General features: G+C 49.0%; 8 protein-coding genes across 8 annotated transcripts; 3 read left to right on the top strand and 5 right to left on the bottom strand.

The window, feature by feature from the left end:
* Positions 1 to 15: 15 nt before the first annotated feature.
* Positions 16 to 1,818, bottom strand: FPRO_06722 (uncharacterized protein; the record flags this gene model as incomplete). Its single annotated transcript, XM_031228333.1, has 3 exons — positions 16 to 170; positions 224 to 871; positions 921 to 1,818. 3 exons carry the CDS (start codon positions 1,816 to 1,818, stop codon positions 16 to 18), a joined length of 1,701 nt encoding a protein of 566 aa, XP_031078680.1.
* Positions 1,819 to 2,553: 735 nt separating this feature from the next.
* On the top strand, positions 2,554 to 3,208 carry FPRO_06723 (uncharacterized protein; the record flags this gene model as incomplete). Its single annotated transcript, XM_031228332.1, has 3 exons — positions 2,554 to 2,689; positions 2,738 to 2,797; positions 2,844 to 3,208. 3 exons carry the CDS (start codon positions 2,554 to 2,556, stop codon positions 3,206 to 3,208), a joined length of 561 nt encoding a protein of 186 aa, XP_031078679.1.
* A 704-nt stretch (positions 3,209 to 3,912) lies between these two features.
* Positions 3,913 to 4,522, top strand: FPRO_06724 (uncharacterized protein; the record flags this gene model as incomplete). The annotated part of the gene is made up of 2 exons (XM_031228331.1): positions 3,913 to 4,185; positions 4,238 to 4,522. The coding sequence occupies 2 exons, from the start codon at positions 3,913 to 3,915 to the stop codon at positions 4,520 to 4,522; spliced, it is 558 nt and encodes a 185-aa protein (XP_031078678.1).
* Positions 4,523 to 4,765: 243 nt separating this feature from the next.
* FPRO_06725 (uncharacterized protein) lies at positions 4,766 to 6,176 on the bottom strand (the record flags this gene model as incomplete). The annotated part of the gene is made up of 2 exons (XM_031228330.1): positions 4,766 to 5,861; positions 5,914 to 6,176. The coding sequence occupies 2 exons, from the start codon at positions 6,174 to 6,176 to the stop codon at positions 4,766 to 4,768; spliced, it is 1,359 nt and encodes a 452-aa protein (XP_031078677.1).
* A 1,127-nt stretch (positions 6,177 to 7,303) lies between these two features.
* FPRO_06726 (uncharacterized protein) lies at positions 7,304 to 11,349 on the bottom strand (the record flags this gene model as incomplete). The annotated part of the gene is made up of 2 exons (XM_031228329.1): positions 7,304 to 7,366; positions 7,420 to 11,349. 2 exons carry the CDS (start codon positions 11,347 to 11,349, stop codon positions 7,304 to 7,306), a joined length of 3,993 nt encoding a protein of 1,330 aa, XP_031078676.1.
* A 796-nt stretch (positions 11,350 to 12,145) lies between these two features.
* FPRO_06727 (uncharacterized protein) lies at positions 12,146 to 13,360 on the bottom strand (the record flags this gene model as incomplete). The annotated part of the gene is made up of 2 exons (XM_031228327.1): positions 12,146 to 12,588; positions 12,643 to 13,360. 2 exons carry the CDS (start codon positions 13,358 to 13,360, stop codon positions 12,146 to 12,148), a joined length of 1,161 nt encoding a protein of 386 aa, XP_031078675.1.
* A 1,531-nt stretch (positions 13,361 to 14,891) lies between these two features.
* FPRO_06728 (uncharacterized protein) lies at positions 14,892 to 16,279 on the bottom strand (the record flags this gene model as incomplete). Its single annotated transcript, XM_031228326.1, is given in 4 exon segments — positions 14,892 to 15,239; positions 15,624 to 15,939; positions 16,076 to 16,227; positions 16,232 to 16,279. Coding segments are annotated over 4 exon segments (864 nt in total).
* A 406-nt stretch (positions 16,280 to 16,685) lies between these two features.
* FPRO_06729 (uncharacterized protein) lies at positions 16,686 to 17,645 on the top strand (the record flags this gene model as incomplete). The annotated part of the gene is made up of 1 exon (XM_031228325.1): positions 16,686 to 17,645. The coding sequence occupies one exon, from the start codon at positions 16,686 to 16,688 to the stop codon at positions 17,643 to 17,645; it is 960 nt and encodes a 319-aa protein (XP_031078673.1).
* Positions 17,646 to 17,769: the final 124 nt, after the last annotated feature.

Raw genomic sequence — 17,769 nt, 5'->3', positions numbered from 1 at the left:
GAGATGCTTGTGGTGTTAAACACCAGAATCCTCCTGCTCGATCGACGACTCACTCTGGAAAGTACTCCAGCCATCGCAAACGTCCGAAACATAGCTCGATGTAGAGATGTCAGCAATCTCGCTTGAACGTTCGAGGAATTGCAACGCGAATCCCTCAGATGTATGCCAACCTGAAGTTTCACAAAGTCAGTAATGCCCTAGATCTAAGACCTCCTTGACTTACCAATATGACAGTGGCACAGCCAAACGCCAGGATTGTCAGTCTCCCAAGCCATCACCAGATACCCGTTGGCAGGCAGCATAGCAGTGTCTCGTCGAGGAGGGTTATCTGTGTTCAGGGTGATAGAGGAAGAATAAGTACCCGTCCCTTGGGCCAAGATAAAGAAGTCGTGTCCGTGGAGATGAATGGGATGGGGTACTGGGAGAGTCGTCTCAATAACGAAGTAGACCCATTGGTTCCCGTCGCTGAGTTCAATCACCGCATCATCAGTCTCAAAGCCAGTTGTATCGTTGAGGACCTGGGCCAGTGTAGGGTTTGCCCAGTCCACCAACATACTGGTGCTGTTGAGCATCCACTTGAACAGACCAGCTGTGTTCTTGCCAACTGTAGCCGTCTCAAGATCATTCCAGTTGGCATCTTCAACTGTCTTGGATATGTACGGTACAATATTATCCGTCTCGTCGTCGCAACCGTCGGTGTAGTCGTAGGCAGTAGTGGATGGCGTGCTGGGGCTGTCTCCATAGTAGACGATGCCCTTGATGTTATCGGTGGAGTCGTTATCGGAACAGGCGGCCTGTGGGATGGCGCGCATCCAGAAGTTGTCGGCGACGTCGGCTTGATCTGCAGTGACTACGATATCGTAGCGTTGGCCTACAAAGGTTAGTTAGATCTAAGAAAGATCGACGAAGAACACTCTTACCCATGCCCAAGTCCAGAACTGTGGTTTCGTATGGCTCAATTGGTACAAGGTCTGCTGCGATCACAGTCAAGGTATGGTTGTCGATCGAGAACTTCCAGTGGGTGTCAACTGCGGCATTGACAAGTCTCATACGGTAGGAAGTGCCAGACTCAAACGAGACATTGAAGCGAGTGCCTGTTTGAGAAGAACTGTCGTCGTCCCCGTAGACGTTTGTACCGTTGATGAGACCATTGTCCAAAGTGGGAGGTCCATTGGTTTCAGCTGAACTATACAACTCATCGACGGTCTGATGGTCCCAGTCATTGAGAAATACCATGCCAAGATCCTCATCGTAGTCTGACGTGGCAGGTCCGTTGATGATGATACCGCCGAAGATGCCTTGCCACGCCTGCAGAGCCCAGTGGGAGTGATACCAAGTTGAGCCATACTGGGTGGCCTTCCAGGTATAAGTCACAGACTCCCCAACGGCAAGCGGGCATTGAGTGATAGATGATACACCATCATACTGGTTGGTGTAGTTCTGGCGAATACCATGCCAGTGCATGCTGGTACCATTCAGAGAAGTGCTGAGAGAGTTTGTGACGTGAATGACAACAGTGTCACCCCAGTCAGCAAAGAGAGTAGGTCCCGGAATAGTACCGTTGACGGCCATGGCTGAGCGAGAGTAGCCATCAGGGGCAACAGTAACGTCCGTCAGCTCTAGCCAGTACTCGCGAGTGACGCCGGTATCTACAGCTTCAGTGCTGTAGTCCGTGTCAATGGAGTAGTCGCACCACTCCGAGCGAGTAGAAGCGGTGTTTCCACTGCAGGCGCGGCGGTTCAGCTGGTGAAGAGGGCTTCGAGCCTGAACTTGGCTGAGGTAGAGAATGCCTACCGGGAGAAAATGCAAGAGCTTCATTTCTGCCGACACGAGCTGAATCTCAACCAAGGACTTCAAATACAGAGAATTATAGTACTTTAGGAGATAAGAAAGAAGTTTGAATGATTTGTGTTATTTTTTACTCCTATTCTTCCTCTACAGCCTATTCTTAAATATTTCAGTCCAGCCCTCGAGCTGTCCGTTTAGGAAGCTCATCTGCCCACGTAAAACAGACCTATCATTCTACAAAGGAACTTCTCGTATCACGGACCTCTTAGAGATGGAGTATTGAGACAAGTCGTCGTCAGTGCCAGAAATGAAGTCTCGTGAACACGCTCGGCCGTTTCACAACTGCCGGGACGATCACGGAGGTTTACAACCAGCGGTCGCCCACATTCCGTGCCATCTGTATAGACTTAAAAAGAACTTTAGTAGTGGAACGATCTCGTGAGTAGATAGGAAACACCAAAGAACAAATAGGATTGGCTGAAGGACAAATTTATCGTCACATTGCAGCGGATCGGTCCGTCCGGAGGATGTCCAGGAACGGAAAGGGCTGTGTTCCCCCCGTTTCCGCGTCAGCGTTTCGTCGGCAATAAGACCTCGAGATATCGATAAACGCTCCGTTATACCGATTACGTATTCAACGGGGCCCCGTCTTGTGGGCTCACAGCCACAACCCCCGTATTGGTCTATTAACGCATCTTGTTATCATATAATCTGGTTAGTTGCCCCATTCTTCTCCATCATATCAGCGATACAGTATTTCGAAAAATGCATCATCTTGGACTCACCACTTTTGCAGCGTCGCTTCTGGTGACTGCTGCTACTGCTGCTAGCAACAACGGTCCCTTTTCTCTCTACGCTTATGGAACTGGGGTCGGCGGCCTTCCCATCTTTTCTTCTGGCGGTACGTGTCTGTCTATCGTTCTGTGAGGTATGCTTATAGAAACATTAGATGAGATCTTTGTTGGAAACTTCAGCAAGGTTGACAACGATGAGGCCGCCCCGATTCTGTGTAAGTAAAGTGTCTTTCCAGTTTGAATCTTATTGACACTACTCAGTTACCATAGGGGATGATGCGTGGTATGCCTCTCCAAACACGACTGGCTATGCCAAAGGACGTGATCCGAGCTGGTCCAATCTTACTTTCGCTGTTCCGGGACCATCATCGTCTTCTCACAGCGTCAAGCTGATCAACAGCACGACCGATGCCGACGGTTATGTATTTGATCTGATGACATATGGCACTTTTGTCATGGTCGAAGAGAATGGGCAAATGACTTCGCTTTGGTATGCCACGCCATCGGAGATCGACGGTGTTTATGTCATTGGTTGGAATGCATCAGATGCTGGCCAATCTGACGATAAGGTCGCCATTACACTCAAGAAAACTCCTCCGTCAAACCCAAGCCCCAGGGATCAGTGAGTCACTGAATGATATTTTAAAGACAGGGTGGACTCTTGAAGGTTAGCCGCAGCGCCCATCCTTTCCTACAATTTATCTTTTGAGAGTGAGGGAACTTTCTTCGAACGGCTGGTGGTTCGAAACAAACTTTCAATTCTGGAGCAGGTGAATTAGTCTGAGATCAATTTAGAAATGCCGATGATACGTGCCCAAGGCCCTAGTTCCAAACATTAGTCGACACTTGATGAAGCCTGAAGGAGCAAGGAACCTTCTGGTCGTTGGTACAATGAGCAAAAGCAAGTAATCTAAATCTCTGCCAAGTCTATCCTCAGTTCTCCCAATACTTCTATGTATTGTATATAGAAGATGGCCCAATATTGCTTGCCTCTGTTCGTGAAGAAGAACACAAGAATCAAGCAATGGTGATTAGTATCAGGATGGTCCGAGTCTTTAAATTACGGTTTCATGCATCTGCGGACTGGTGAAGAGAAAACAAAGTGAATAAGCAAAGTTTAAACCGGGCTAGCCTTTTGAATGTCTTGACTCGGTTAGTCTCGAGACATTATGAGACGTTGTTGGAGTTTCTTACGTCACGTGTGAGATATAGATCTGTTGTAAAGAGAGCCTCATGAATTTGTTTGTTTATTGGCATTTAACTCTTCCAAGATTTGTTATACCTGGTGTCATTGAACCTCCAGCTTGTGTTTCTGATCGTGGAAGCGCCAATGGCAGTTGGGTGGACAACTCCGACAGCAACACCATCCCTGGGTACGGGTCGAATTGTCTTCACCACCGGAAGCACTATCGTGATTGATGCACCTGCTAAAGAGTTGTTCAATGCCATGGTCGATTTTAGAAGATACAGCGAGTGGAACACTTGGACTCCCAGACTCACATTCATCGATACTGAAGCTTCAGAAGCGGGGGAGCCAGGAGCCAACGGGATTCTGGAGACTCTGACCGATAGCGGTGACGACATCATGAAAATCCCAATTGAGGTATGTCCCAGTATATAAAGTCAGTTATGAGCTCTATCTAAGGCGCGTACAGATCCTAATATTAAGCCACGGGGAGCAACAATCTAAGCTGGCATGGAAGAGCAATTACCTACCCTTGTGGGCTGCAACCCTTGAGCGGGTACAAGTTGTCACTGCCAAGGGGCCAGATGCGTGTGAAGTCAAGAACTGGGAGTCTTTGGGTGGCCTTGCAGCATATGCGATGAAGCTCTCGTGGGTATCAAAACAACTTGAGGCAGCTAATGTGCGGTACCTTGACGAGCTTGCGGCTTTTGTGAAAGGTGATGTTGCCAAGAAGGCTGCGCTTGTGAAGGCTTGATAGTGATACAACTGGGCCTGAGATGATAATGAGGATGGAAGGGAGAAGAAAAAGAACAGTAAGCATATGCGCTGGAAAGAAACAACAACTATGCTACTCGAACGCTACAACATCATCGGCAGCTTTGCTGAGAAGATATGGGACTTAGTACTCGAGTTTTCATTTAACAATCACGGTCAGATCAGCGACTTCATCCAGTAAAAGGCATCAGATGACATTAAAACCAGGACTACATTATCATACTCATAAACTCCTTCTCGTTAAACCCAATTTCAGAAGACTCCACATCCAGGCCTTTGGTGCTCTGGTCTTACTCCTCTCCGTCAGGCTTCGTGCAGTATTATTATTAGAAGAAGAAGAAGATCCTCCTTCACCGTTATTGTCCCAGTGACCTAGTACGTGTTCAAGCAACGTCGAATTGCCAATCGAAGTACCAAAGATGTCCAGAAGCGAGCCTTGGTTGGCATCCAGCAAGCCACCAAGGACGTCGCCCAGCAGGGTGATCACGGGGAAGGTGAATCTGATATGCTTGTTGTTCAAGACTCCCTCAATGTACTTGATGTGCTCACCACCCGCAATGGTGGTGTTTCCTGTCGCGTTGAACTCTAGGTAACCATTACCAAGAGGTCCCTTTTGCATATCGAGGATCTCAGAGAGGTTGGGAACCAGCTGGTCGAAGTAGAAGTTTCCGTCAAAAGGTACGGAGTTATTACCAGGCCAGAGCTGCAAGTCCCAGAGATTGATGAGACCGAGTCTAATATCGCCCGACATGACGTTGAATGTTAGATTGCCGAGACCAAGTCGAAGGACTCCAGCGTTGGGGATGTTTAGCATTCCCTTCATGTTGCTCTTTGTGGTGCGATTGGAATTCAGATCAAAGTCTAAGCTCTTGAGCGCAAAGCCATCAAGATAATTGAGAGAAGCAATGTCAACAGTCTTCTTCAAACTGCGGTGATACTTCAGAGAGCCAAGCCTAATCTCAGGCTTGCCCTCCAACGACAATTCGGCATCGGGTTGGTCGAAGAAGACATTGAACCACTTCGTCAGCTCGGTCTCATTTGTCACCAGGAGTGTCTGATTGGTGACGGTGACATTAGTGTGGCTCTTGATGTGCACTTCGGGGAATTTGAGCTTGAAGAATGAGGACACGGGCTTTGTTTCCTTGCTGTAGAGCAAGAGATCCATTGGCTTGAGAGTCGCAGCGATTGGCGTCTTCAATTGCGTCTCGATACTCATGTTTACTTCGGATGGAGAAATGACTTGTAAAGCGCCGCCGTAAATGGGGAGCTTCTGGTCATTGAGAATGTCTTGGACGATTGCAGGAATGATGACAGTGAAGCTGGCGCATTGTCAGAAGAGATTCTCACTCAATTTGATGGGACAAGACTCACAGTAGTGGCAATAAAATGGCAAGAAGAACAGCGATAAGTAAGAGATACCACCATTTGTATCGCCAGAAATGACCCTTCACCTTTTGCCATTTGGTTGGGCCTGCAGCGACCTTCTCATCGCGAACATGGTCGTCGGAAGAGGCGTCATTGCTGGCAGCATCAGTAGCCGGCGCGTTCTGTTCGCCGCCAGCAGCAGCATTTGTCGTCTCTGCAGGCGCAGAAGTATCAGCGCCCGCCGCTGTAGGTTCTCTCTCAGAAGCCATTGTAATCGACCGAGACAAGACAATTGACCGTAAGCAATTGTGACAATCACCAATGCCTCAGAGGAAGAATGGAATGCTCCACAGACGACTCAGACTTAAGGCAGAACAGCGAGGGTCTTAGGCCAAGACCTGCCCTGAATTTGGTCGCCCAAGCGCGAAAGACGGGCCTCTAAAGTTATACCAGGGTCCGCCAAACTATTGAATGCACTAACCAGGCCCATCCCAGCTGGTGCCATCCTGGAAATTCTGATCTGCAAGCGGGGTATAGCACTAACAGGCCGGGGGCCAGGGTGTGAATACGAACCAGACTCGAATCTGATAAGTGATGGGCAGACGATCCGGCACATGATCACTTCCCCTCACTTTCTCTGCAGACTAAAGTGTGTGCATCGAACAGGTTTGTCAAATCCCCAACGAGTCTAGTTTGCGATAGTTCCCATCGCCTTAGTTAGGTCTTCAACCGAAAGCCGAGAGAGATGCTTTGCATGTGTCAAGATTCTGGGGAACTTAGCTCGGGGGCTTGGATTGAAGGCCTGAGAGAAACGGTTTTGGACAGGGTTGCGAGTAAGTTACCGGCGAGCCAGGCTCCCACGTCTAGTCAGGTTACAGGCTGCCCACGCCCCCCATGCTATTCCCTAGGCCTTGTCTGCCGCAACTGTTTCGCGCAAAAAAGCAAGCAGCGGAGTCTCACCGAGACATACCGAGACAAAATGGCACCTTGTCGCGCTGATAGAGGCGTGTCCAGAACAGTCATCTACGCGAATGCATGTCACGAGCTTATCGGAGAGGCGCATGTTATTTTTGCTCAATCTCGCTGGCATCGCGAATACTCCAAGGCAAAGAGACCTAAACGGGCAAGATGAATTGATTTTGCAGTGCGGCGTATGCCGACGGGTACTACTCTGCCATGCGCAAATCATCCGCCATCTGTCTTATGCCAGGACGACTATAGTGAGATCTAGCAAACATATTCACTTGGCAGCGCTTTTAGATACGGATAAAGACAGTTTCATTATGGCACCATAGAGGCGCATTCATAGGGTATCGTATACGTCAAATATCCAAACTCATTAATACATGATTAAAACATCCCGTCACGTAACCACGTTCATAACCCAATTATCACATTAAGACCGTCCCACTAATTCCTTGAGTACGGCATGTACCAAGTCTCCTACCGTCGCAACAAGCTAGGGCCAGCAATTAGTATAGTTTCGTAGTAGAATCGTGAGCTTTGACTTACAGGTGTCGCGTCTCCAATGAGTTCGGATACTTGGTTGACGAAGTTCTTGGTAAGTAGATCCTCAGCATTTCCAACCAGGCCGAGAAGACCCTTGATGGTCTTGGGGTTAAGGAATGGCACCACTGCATCGACAATGCCCTGGACGTCAATCTTCTTGAGGGCCTTGAGCAGAGGCTTGGCAGCGTCGACAAGACCAGTAAGATCGAGACCGTCCAGCTCCTTGAGCAGAGGTTCAATGATCTCAAAGAGCTCCTCGAGGTCGAGCTTATTCAAGACCTCAATCAATGGTACTGCCCCCGAAATGAGGGTCTGTGTCTGGTTGACGAACTTGGCAGTGAGGAGATCTTCAGCGTTGTCAACGAGACCAACAATACCCTTGATGCTCTTGGGTGTGAGAAGAGGCTCGATTGCCTTGAGCAAACCATCCAGGTCGATGCCGTCCAGAGTATCAAGTAGTGGCAGAAGCTTATTGACCAGCTTGACAAGATCGATCTTCATGAGAGCATTGAGAAGTGGCTTGACCTTCTTGATGAGATCTCCCAAGTCAATCTCGCCAAGGGCCTCAAGAAGAGGCTGGAGTTGTTTGATGAGCTTCTTGAGATCGATGTCTCCAAGCGCCTCAACAAGAGGTACGGCTTCGCCGATGAGAGTCTGGGTCTGGTTGACGAACTTTGGTGTGAGCAGGTCCTCAGCGTTGCCAAGAAGATCCATGATACCCTTGACGCCCTTTTGTGAGAGTAGCGGCGCAAGTGCGTCAAAGATACCCTTGATGTCCAAATCGCTGATCTCATCGAGAAGAGGTGACAGCTTCTTGACAAGCTTGACAAGATCAATCTTGCCAATCTCCTTCAGCAGAGGGCCTACCTGGTCCAGCAGTTCGGGCAGATCAGCGTCATCCAGCGAGGAGATCAGGGGAACAGCGCCAGAGATAAGTGTCTGAGTCTCGTTGACGAATTTAGATGTCAACAGATTCTCAGCGTTATCAACGAGGCGCACGATGCCCTTGATTGAGTCCTTGGTGAGAAGAGGCGCAAGAGAGCTGAGAATGCCCTCGAGATCGAGCTTGCCGAGCATCTTGAGAAGTGGCTCAACTTGATCGAGCAGATCCTCAAGGTTGAGCTTGGATACGCTGGTAATGAGAGGTCCAGCCTTGGAGATAAGAGACTTGGTCTGGGAAACGAAATCCTTGGTGAGGAGATTCTCAGCGTTGTCAAGTAGACCGACGATGCCGTTGATAGAGTCCTTCGTAAGCAGTGGCTGAACTGCGCTCAAGATGTCCTGAAGCTTAAGCTTGCCGACTTCCTTGAGGAGAGGACCGACTTGATCGAGTAAGCCGGCAAGATCAGCCTTATCAAGACTGTCAAGAAGAGGGGAAGCCTTTCCGATGAGAGACTTGGTCTGAGAGACAAACTGCTTAGTAAGGAGGTTCTCGGCATTGTCGAGGAGTCCAACGATGCCGTTGATGGAATCCTTGGTGAGAAGGGGTGCGACGGCACTGATAATGTCTTGAAGCTTGAGCTTGCCGACCTCCTTGAGGAGAGGACCGACTTGATCAAGCAGACCCTTGAGATCAGCATCATCCAAGCTGTCCAGAAGAGGCGAAGCCTTGGAGATCAAACTCTTAGTCTGAGAGACGAAGTCTTTGGTGAGCAAGTTCTCAGCGTTACCCAAAAGACCAACAATGCCCTTGATCGAATCCTTGGTAAGAAGAGGCGCAAGCGAATCGAGAAGACCCTTGAGATCAATCTTGCCGAGGCTGACCAAAAGCGGGCTAGCGTTAGAGATGAGCTTCTTTGTGTCGTCGACAAAATCCTTGGTCAAGAGGCTCTCGGCATTGCCCAACAATCTAACGATGCCCTTGATGGAGTCCTTGGTGAGGATAGGTGCAAGGGCATTGAGAACGCCAGCGAGATCAATCTTCTTCAATTCGTTGATGAGAGGGCCGGCGCTAGTAAGCAGAGACTTGATGTTCTTCACAGTCTCCTTGTCGAGCAGGTCTTCGGCGTTGTTCAAAAGACCAACGAGACCTTCGATGGCGTCCTTCTTGAGGATGGGACCAAGTGCATCGAGAATGCCCTTGATATCGAGATCAGACAGCTTATCAATGAGAGGCGAGGCGCTAGATAACAAGGTCTTGATGCTCTTGACGGTCTCCTTGGAGAGTAGATCCTCGGCGTTGTTGAGCAGTCCAACAAGGTTCTGGATGGCCTCCTTCTTCAAGATGGGGCTAAGAGCGTCGAGGAGACCCTTCAGATCAATGTCGGCAAGCTTATCGATCAGAGGTGAAGCTTGAGACAGTAATGTCTTGATGCTCTTCACAGTCTCCTTCGACAGAAGATCCTCCGCGTTGTTCAATAGTCCAACCAAGCCCTGAATAGCCTCTTTCTTGAGGATAGGGCTGAGGGCATCAAGGACACCCTTGAGATCAATATCCGAGAGCTTGTCGATCAATGGTGATGCTTGCGACAACAGAGTCTTGATACTCTTGACAGTGTCCTTGGACAGAAGATCCTCGGCGTTGTTCAAGAGGCCGACGAGACCCTGAATAGCCTCCTTCTTCAGGATGGGGCTCAGCGCGTCTAGAACTCCCTTGAGGTCAATGTCGGAAAGCTTCTCAATCAAAGGAGATGCCTCATTGAGAAGAGTCTTGATGCTCTTGACGGTATCCTTGGTCAACAAGTCTTCTGCGTTGTTAAGCAGTCCAACAAGTCCTTGAATGGCCTCCTTCTTGAGAATAGGGCTCAAGGCATCAAGAACACCCTTGAGATCGACATCGTTCAACTTGTCGATCAGTGGAGACGCGGCACCGATGAGGTCTTGCGTCTGGTCCACAAACTTGGGTGTCAAGAGAGTCTCGGCGTTCTTCAGCAAGCTCAGGATACCCTTGATAGAATCGTCCTTGAGGAGCGGCTGCAGCGCTTTGAGGACTTCTTCAAGGTTGAGCTTGGTGAGTTGTTCGAGAAGTGGGGCGATGTCCTTGATGATGGGGGAGACTTCACCGAGAAGACCCTGGATCTCGTCGACGGTCTTGGCGGTGAGAAGATCGCCGGCGTTCTTGAGTAGAGTGACAATGCCCTGGATAGACTCCTTCTTGAGAAGTGGGTCCAAAGCTGATAGAATGCCCTCGAGATCGAGGCCGGTGAGCTTCTTGAGAAGAGGAGCAAGCTCGTCGAGAAGAGGCGAGACGTCACCAATGAGGCCCTTGGTCTGCTTGACGAAGTCTGGTGTCAATAGGCTTGCGCCATTGGTGAGAAGACCATCGATGTTCTTGAGGTTGCCGTCGGTGAGAAGCTTGAGAACCTTGGAAACGATACCAGCGATATCGACATCCTTGAGCTGGTCGATAAGGCCCTTGAGGTCGAGTTCACCAACAAGATCCAGCAAAGGGCCTGCTTTCTCAAGCAGACTTCTGATTTGGTTGGGCGCAGGAGGCTTCAATGTTGCTGCGAGATAGACCATAGCATCATGGAATGCGTCAAGGAACTCGGCTGTGAGGAGATTCTTGAGAGCTTTGAGGAGATCTCCCAACTCGCCAAGGGCGTCTGTCAATCCCTTGAGGCCATCGCCGAGGTCACCGAGACCATCAAGCCCTGGAATTGAGACAACGCGACTTGAACCGCCGCTATCTGAATCTGAGTCATCATCTGATCCGGACCCTGAACTAGAGCCGCCAGATTTTGAGCCAGAACCAGAAGTAGTATTTTGGCGCCGTATCAGAACAGGTGCGCGAGGAAATCGATCACTCTTGAGAAGTGTATTCAATTCCTTTAACGCGTCTGTGAGTTCTGATCGCGGTACGAGCGCGAGGTTATGCTTCTCCAAAAGCTCGACCAATTGGCCCGAGAGCTCCGGTGCGGAAACAGTCTTTGGCTCAGGGGCCGCAAGACTAAATGGCGCAAGAGCCGTGAGGAGCACCGTTGAGAACCTCATAGTGTGACTATTGAAGGAGAAGATGAGATAAGGAAACCGAGTGAACTGTCTCACTATCACAGCTTGACTTGTACTGTAGCGAGGAGAAGGGGGGAGAAGAGATAATCAGGCTGCCAAGGGTTCGTTTAAAGGAGGCTCTTTATCTCAGCCAGTCATCACACACGGATTTGCTTTTCGGGATCGTTGCAAGCACTCCACAGCTGTACCCCAGAAATCATGGATGATACCGCGGCAGGGAAATTAGTGCTGGAGGGGTAGCAGTGGCGATCCCTGCTGTTCTGGCCAGGAGGTGGTGAGCACCCCTGCATCTCGCAAACTATCGCGCTTTGGGCACGGGGCTTTGCATCATTATCAGCCTTTTTGCACGGTCTCGTGGACAAGGTTCCTGGTCTAGCTCCTGGGGTTCACCTGGACAGCCCAGACAGCGCAGCTGGGTCCGTTGGTGATGAGCGCCACGGGTCAAAGCGCACTGCGACGGTGAAGACGCTAAACAGCACCGCTAGGACCTGGGTGTACAGGGCCCGATTGGCTACAAGAAAAACCGAGGACGACTTTTGGTGGCAGAGCACGCTATGAATTCTTGGATATTTACGGCCATGGACTCGGACAGTGGGGACGAGGGTTCAGATGATAGCGTCGGGCCGTAACGTTTCAAGTAAGGGACTGCACTGACAGGTCTAGATGAGGAAACCATCTTGGCAAGACAAGAATTGAGGTCAATCAATTGAAGTTGAGTGCGGAAAAAAACAAGCTTACTACGGAATTGAATACGAATAACAATAACACTCTAAACTAATTATCGCGCTGCCTTGAAATCAACACCTCCAACCCTATTGACCACTCCCGCTCGGTGGTAGTAAGTACCAGACCTAACGTATGGATCCAACTTCCAGTAGTTCATCTGTAGCAATTGAATTACCTCATCTCGCCTCTCGTGCGCTTCCTTTCCAGCCTCTGTATCGGGATCTGTGCCAATCCAATCAACAGTCGACCGATTGAACGAGTCAATCAATTCCTGTCGCTCAATCTGTATCTTTATCTTCTTCTCCTCAGACTGCATCCTCTCGTTCTCAGAGGGAACAGGCTCTAAATATTTGTACTCCCAGGGATCTTCACCACCATAAGACTTCTGCAGGTTCTCCTTGGCGATGAATTTGAGAAGGCCCTTGGTACCGCTGGTGAAGTGGACCTTTGATGCGACGACAGGGTCAAGCCAGTGCTTGATGACGGTCCAAACACCTGGAAAGGATTAGCATGTAAATAGAGTTAGAGGTGGCAGAGTGTCAAGCTTACCCCAAAATACGAATGGCGCATTGTGCACAAGCACTACCGAGAGGGTTTCGGGGTAGCGCTTCTCAAGAATATCGACGAGGAACTTGACGACATGAAAGTCCATGTTGCGAAGACCAAAGCCTGTGAGATCGAAGATCAGGCAGACCTTGTCTTGCGGCTCTCTTGCCATGACCCTCAACGTCTCGATATTGTGCAAGACATATTCCTCCATAGACTCGGCAGATTGTTTGTGAGGATCGTGAAGGCGGACTCTGATGACATAGATGGGATAGTTGTCCTTGTCGGTTCCTCGGACGTAGCTCTTGCCAGAGCGATACTGCGCCATGAATGACTCCTCATCAGTAGTGAGTGTCTTCTTCAGACCGACAGCTTCGCCGCCTCCGACAATGGTCTTCTGAATCTGTCGCTCGTCGCGCCAGTTGAGAGCAGAGACAGCCATGTCAACGGCCTTGTTGACATCCCAGTCGCGCGCTCGAAGAAAACGAAGGAGCGTGGTATCGGGATGATCGGCCATGATTGACTCCCAGAGATTCCGTGAGAAATGATCGGAATCTTTGTTCTTGAGGTGTTGGAGGTATTCGTCTGTGTTGTCTGGCGCATCATGGGTGATGTTCTCATTTCCGCATAATCGCAGAATATGGACCCAAGCCTCCTGGAGGCTCTTCTTTTGCTCAAGGGTGAGGTTGCCCCTGGTGCCTGGCTCAGATGAAGAAGACATTGTGATATCGAGTGTGCTGACTGATGAGAATGAGTGATTTAGAAAGCAGGTAAAGAGCTCGTTCATGAAGAACTTACGATGTGATGATCTTTCCAAAAACTCCAATTTTTAAGAAGTCGTCCAGTTATCAGTCTTGCGATGAAACAAGCAAACATGAAACGGATCACGGCGTCGTTGACATCAGCAACGTGAAGATGGGCTTCCTCGGCATGGAGTGGAACTAGATAAGCTAAACTAAACTAGAGGTGCGATGATCAATTTGGGGACAGGTCGGAAGGTGGTCCTGAATTGGGAAACGAGCAAAAGAGCGCTATGACATTCCTAGATTGTGCCCATCCATCTCGTCCTTCGGCAATGCGATGCTCGCAAGCCATGGCATCTGGGGCTAATGCACCCCGCACGAGAACTTAGAAGGCCCCAGACGGGAACAAAAAGACGTCACACGCGAGCTTTACCGAATTGCGGGGTTAGATATTGCGCTATTTGGGGACAGATTCGAGGATCAAGCTGGGAAATTGAGCATCTCGATCGAGTTTAGCTGAGGGGATCGTGGTTTGGGAGCGTGGATTGGTGAACTGGGTTGGACTGGCGTGAATGTGGCTGCTTCTTGACAGTTGAGCTATCCCATCCATCCACCCCACGTATGCATGCACATCGCACAGACTAGATTTGGAATCGACATGTCTGAGAGTCCACGATTCAAGCAAACTATCGCTTCCTTAAAGTTCTGACCGACATCGACCACTTTCACTTCTTCTATCGATCCTAACTTGGCCGACTCTGATCAACACTCTTCGGTCGATTTCCGTTATCTTATCGTGGTGGCTGTAACGAGACTTGCGCGTGTTGGCCACCTTTGAGAATAGCTTACCCTGAAGTCTACAATCCGCCGCCATACAGTACGTGACTTTTCTTGCTTACGGTATTTGGGGTTAATGATAAAGACGGTACTCAATCTGAGCGTATTCGTGCTTATTTAGATGATATTTTCCTTTCGCATCTTCTATTACGAATATTTGGCTTATAATCTGCTTATCGCGTTATACTAGATGCTGTAGTTAACTATCATTATTTGACACAGATTTATAACCAACGAAACTATGGTAAAAGACATCCTGTGAAGCCATTTTCCTAATAACAGTAACATGCTGTAGGGTATTTTTCAAGTATCTAGGACCCTGGCTTGACATAGCAGTATTTACATACCTAGAAGACCACAGTAAAACTCTTATAGATGATCTTTTTTTTTTTCCCTTGCTGTCAGGCTGATAAGGCTATCGAGCTTCTAACTTTACGTACAAAGGCTTAAATAATGAGGCCCCTATAGTAGCTTATAGATAGTATAATTAATCTGATGATACTTCTGATATCTTAGGGAAACCCTTGCCCAAGTTGAGGATATCTTAAGATAGGCCTAAAGAGTTCTACAATATCATACCTCATATCATGCTCCCCAAATCTTATATATACTGGGAGTTTACCTAAAGTCGATACGTTGCAAAAACAGAAGTACATTCCGTAGCTATCTAAATCAAGTCAAACTTAAACCCAGACTCATACTGAGAGAGCTTCTTTCTATCCAAAGGACTTGGTGAATCAGGAAGCATGCGGTGCAACACAGTATGAGGCTTTCCTTCCCAACCGCATAAAGTAAATCGACAAGCCCACCAGGCTGCGCATACACCAAGACTTTTGAATAGGAGCTGACAGGCCTAATATCGAGGTGAGTTCCAGCAGGCAACCAAGCCACTTCATCTGGGCCCATACGTAAAGAGTCGGTGTCGCTTATCGTGACCTCGAGATTTCCATCAGACACATAGAAGCAGTAGTCGACATCTGGGAACTGAATTCCACCAAACAGAACCTGACTGGTTGAAACCTTCGAGGGTAGTCAGGCTATAGTTATTCCCAGATTTAGCCTCGGCGACATATGGACGGACGACTGTTCCGCCGAGAACAGCACTAGGTCCTGCGCAGTTACGGAGAAAGCACGACTTCTGAAAGCCGGGCAGTTGATTTTTTGGACTGCTCCAAGGCTGCGGCTCAACGAGCTTGTGCTCTGCATGGGGATGACGTCGAACTCGGCCATGGCATTTGCGACACCAGAGTTGAGCTTTTCAGTAGCCCTTTCAAGGTCGGCATCTGGCCATATCAGGCCGGTATATGTTCAAATCCAGCGGGAGTGATTATACTGAAGACCTCAGGGAATAGCTTCCTTAAAATGATCAGTGTAATGAAAAAGGACGTAGGTATTTTTACTTACTGGAGCCACACTGGTGTAGTCTCCGGGGCTGAGTATTCTGTACTGGCCATTAAGCCAGACCTTCAACTGGCCACTGATGCAGATAAAGTCATGGTGTGTATGTTTGTGATAATGAGTTGGCACAGGAGCGGGAAAGACTTGGCCGCCGCTTGTCAGAATGGAAGACTTACCACCGGTTTCTCTCCCAGTGAGAAGGAAATGAGCAGCTGAAGGAGTGCCAGAGACGTAGACCTGTCTCCAGACAAGGATTCGAGGATATATGGTTCTTTGGAAGCAGCGGATTTTCCAGCTGCTGATGGCGGGAGTACTATGCGCTCTATAATTAAGTTTGAGATTTACGTCAAATATAAGATGTAAGCTTTCTGGTGCTTTTTGGCTGCTCAAGGCCTTTGAGTTAGTTTATTCATGTTCGCGCTGCAGTGTCGAGGATTTATCGTATACCACTCGTCTACCGTAAGTGAACCGGGGGAAACCAAGCACATGAGATGCATGGCAATGCATTGTAACGGTTAGAGTTGTCGGATGCAGGGATTCCCAGAGTATCTATGCTCAGATTAACTTCATCATCGGTATCGGCGCTTGCTGGAGGAGCGAAAAACGACACCTACAGTCTCCGGGTAATGCTCTCGAAGAAACATGCCCGATAACATCGCCATTAAACGGAGATTTCGAGACCGTTTTGCTCGGTCTCGGCCTTCATATCGGCCTTTCGATTTTGTGCGTGCCGAGCGAAACCACTAGTTGTCCAAGAATGTCATATCAGGACCGTGCTCCGGGACTTATGGCCCGTTATTGCGGGTCACAAACGCCTCTTCCTCAGCGGTAGTCATTTCGGGAACCGAATCTGGCAATAGTCACTGTTTTAGGCTCAACAGTCGGCGTTTGGTGCTCGGCTGCTGCTTACTCATCGTCGGATGTCGGGTAAGGGTGTCATGATATATGTCAAGTTTGGATATATGAAGACGAGGAGCGAAATTTGAAACCGAGAAAGAATGTCAAATAGTACTACATGAGTCACATTTTCTAATGATAACAATACAAGCCAACCAAGCATCTTCGAAAATGGACCAACTCTCTTCAGTTCCCAGTTCAATTGCTGAAAGCATTGAGCCAACCTTGAAGATTTACCTTCCGCTCCTCAACAAGAACTCAACTGCCATCAAATCAACTCCGAGAAAAACGTTCTCTTATGGCCCAAACCCACGGAACAACCTGGATATCTATTATCCTGCCAACAATCCCACTGGGGCTGGGTGCCCTGTCTTCATCTATACATATGGAGGCGGCTTTACTCGGGGAGACAGAGCCTCTGAGGATCATCTGCTCTACAGAAACCTTGGACATTTCTTTGCCGAGAAGTGCGGATTCGTCACTGTCATTCCGGATTACCGCCTTGTTCCAGAGGCGAGATTTCCTTCCGGTGGACAGGATATTGAGATGGTTGTGAAGTGGCTCATAGACAACAATGGCAAGACTGGAGGTCCACAGCCAAGACCGTTGTTCATGATGGGCAACTCTGCTGGTGCCGTTCATCTTTGCACATTCTTGTTGCATCCTTCATTTGCTGAGCTTCGGGGCAAGATCACAAGCGACAGCAACGCTTGCCCCCTGAGGCTTAAAGCTGCTGTCTTTTGCTCGATGCCGACGTCATTCCGCAGTCCCCGCCCTTACCGAGTTCCTGTTCTCGCAACCTACTATGGAGAAACAATGGAGCAGGATTGTCCCCTCGGACTTCTCGAGAATTGTACTAAGAACAAGGATGTCTCAGATCCTGCGCCTGGGGTCAAGTTCCTTCTGCTGTATGGCTCCCTCGACCCCGAAGATGAGATTCTGGGTTGCAACAAGGAGTTTATTGAGCTATGGCGATCGAGTACGGGAAGCTCGGGTGCGGATCTCGAAGTTCAGGTTATGGATGGCCATAATCATATCTCGCCTCCACCAGCTCTCGGTACCAATATTTCGAGAGAAGAGGTCTGGGGTTTTAATGTTGCTGGGTTTTGCAACGCGACTGCTCGAAGCTGAGCAACATTTGAATCTCAATTGATCATGGTATAAAAGGAGGTGGTAGAAGCACCGATGGGTTACGAATTTAGGTGTAATATTCAGATACTGAGGACGTAGCTAATGACTTCCATTCTGCTGAATA

The sequence above is a fragment of the Fusarium proliferatum genome (genome assembly GCF_900067095.1).
Source record: "Fusarium proliferatum ET1 genome assembly, contig: FPRO_scaffold003, whole genome shotgun sequence".
Classification (NCBI taxonomy): domain Eukaryota; kingdom Fungi; phylum Ascomycota; class Sordariomycetes; order Hypocreales; family Nectriaceae; genus Fusarium; species Fusarium proliferatum.
This window is presented reverse-complemented; position numbering and strand designations above follow the sequence as displayed.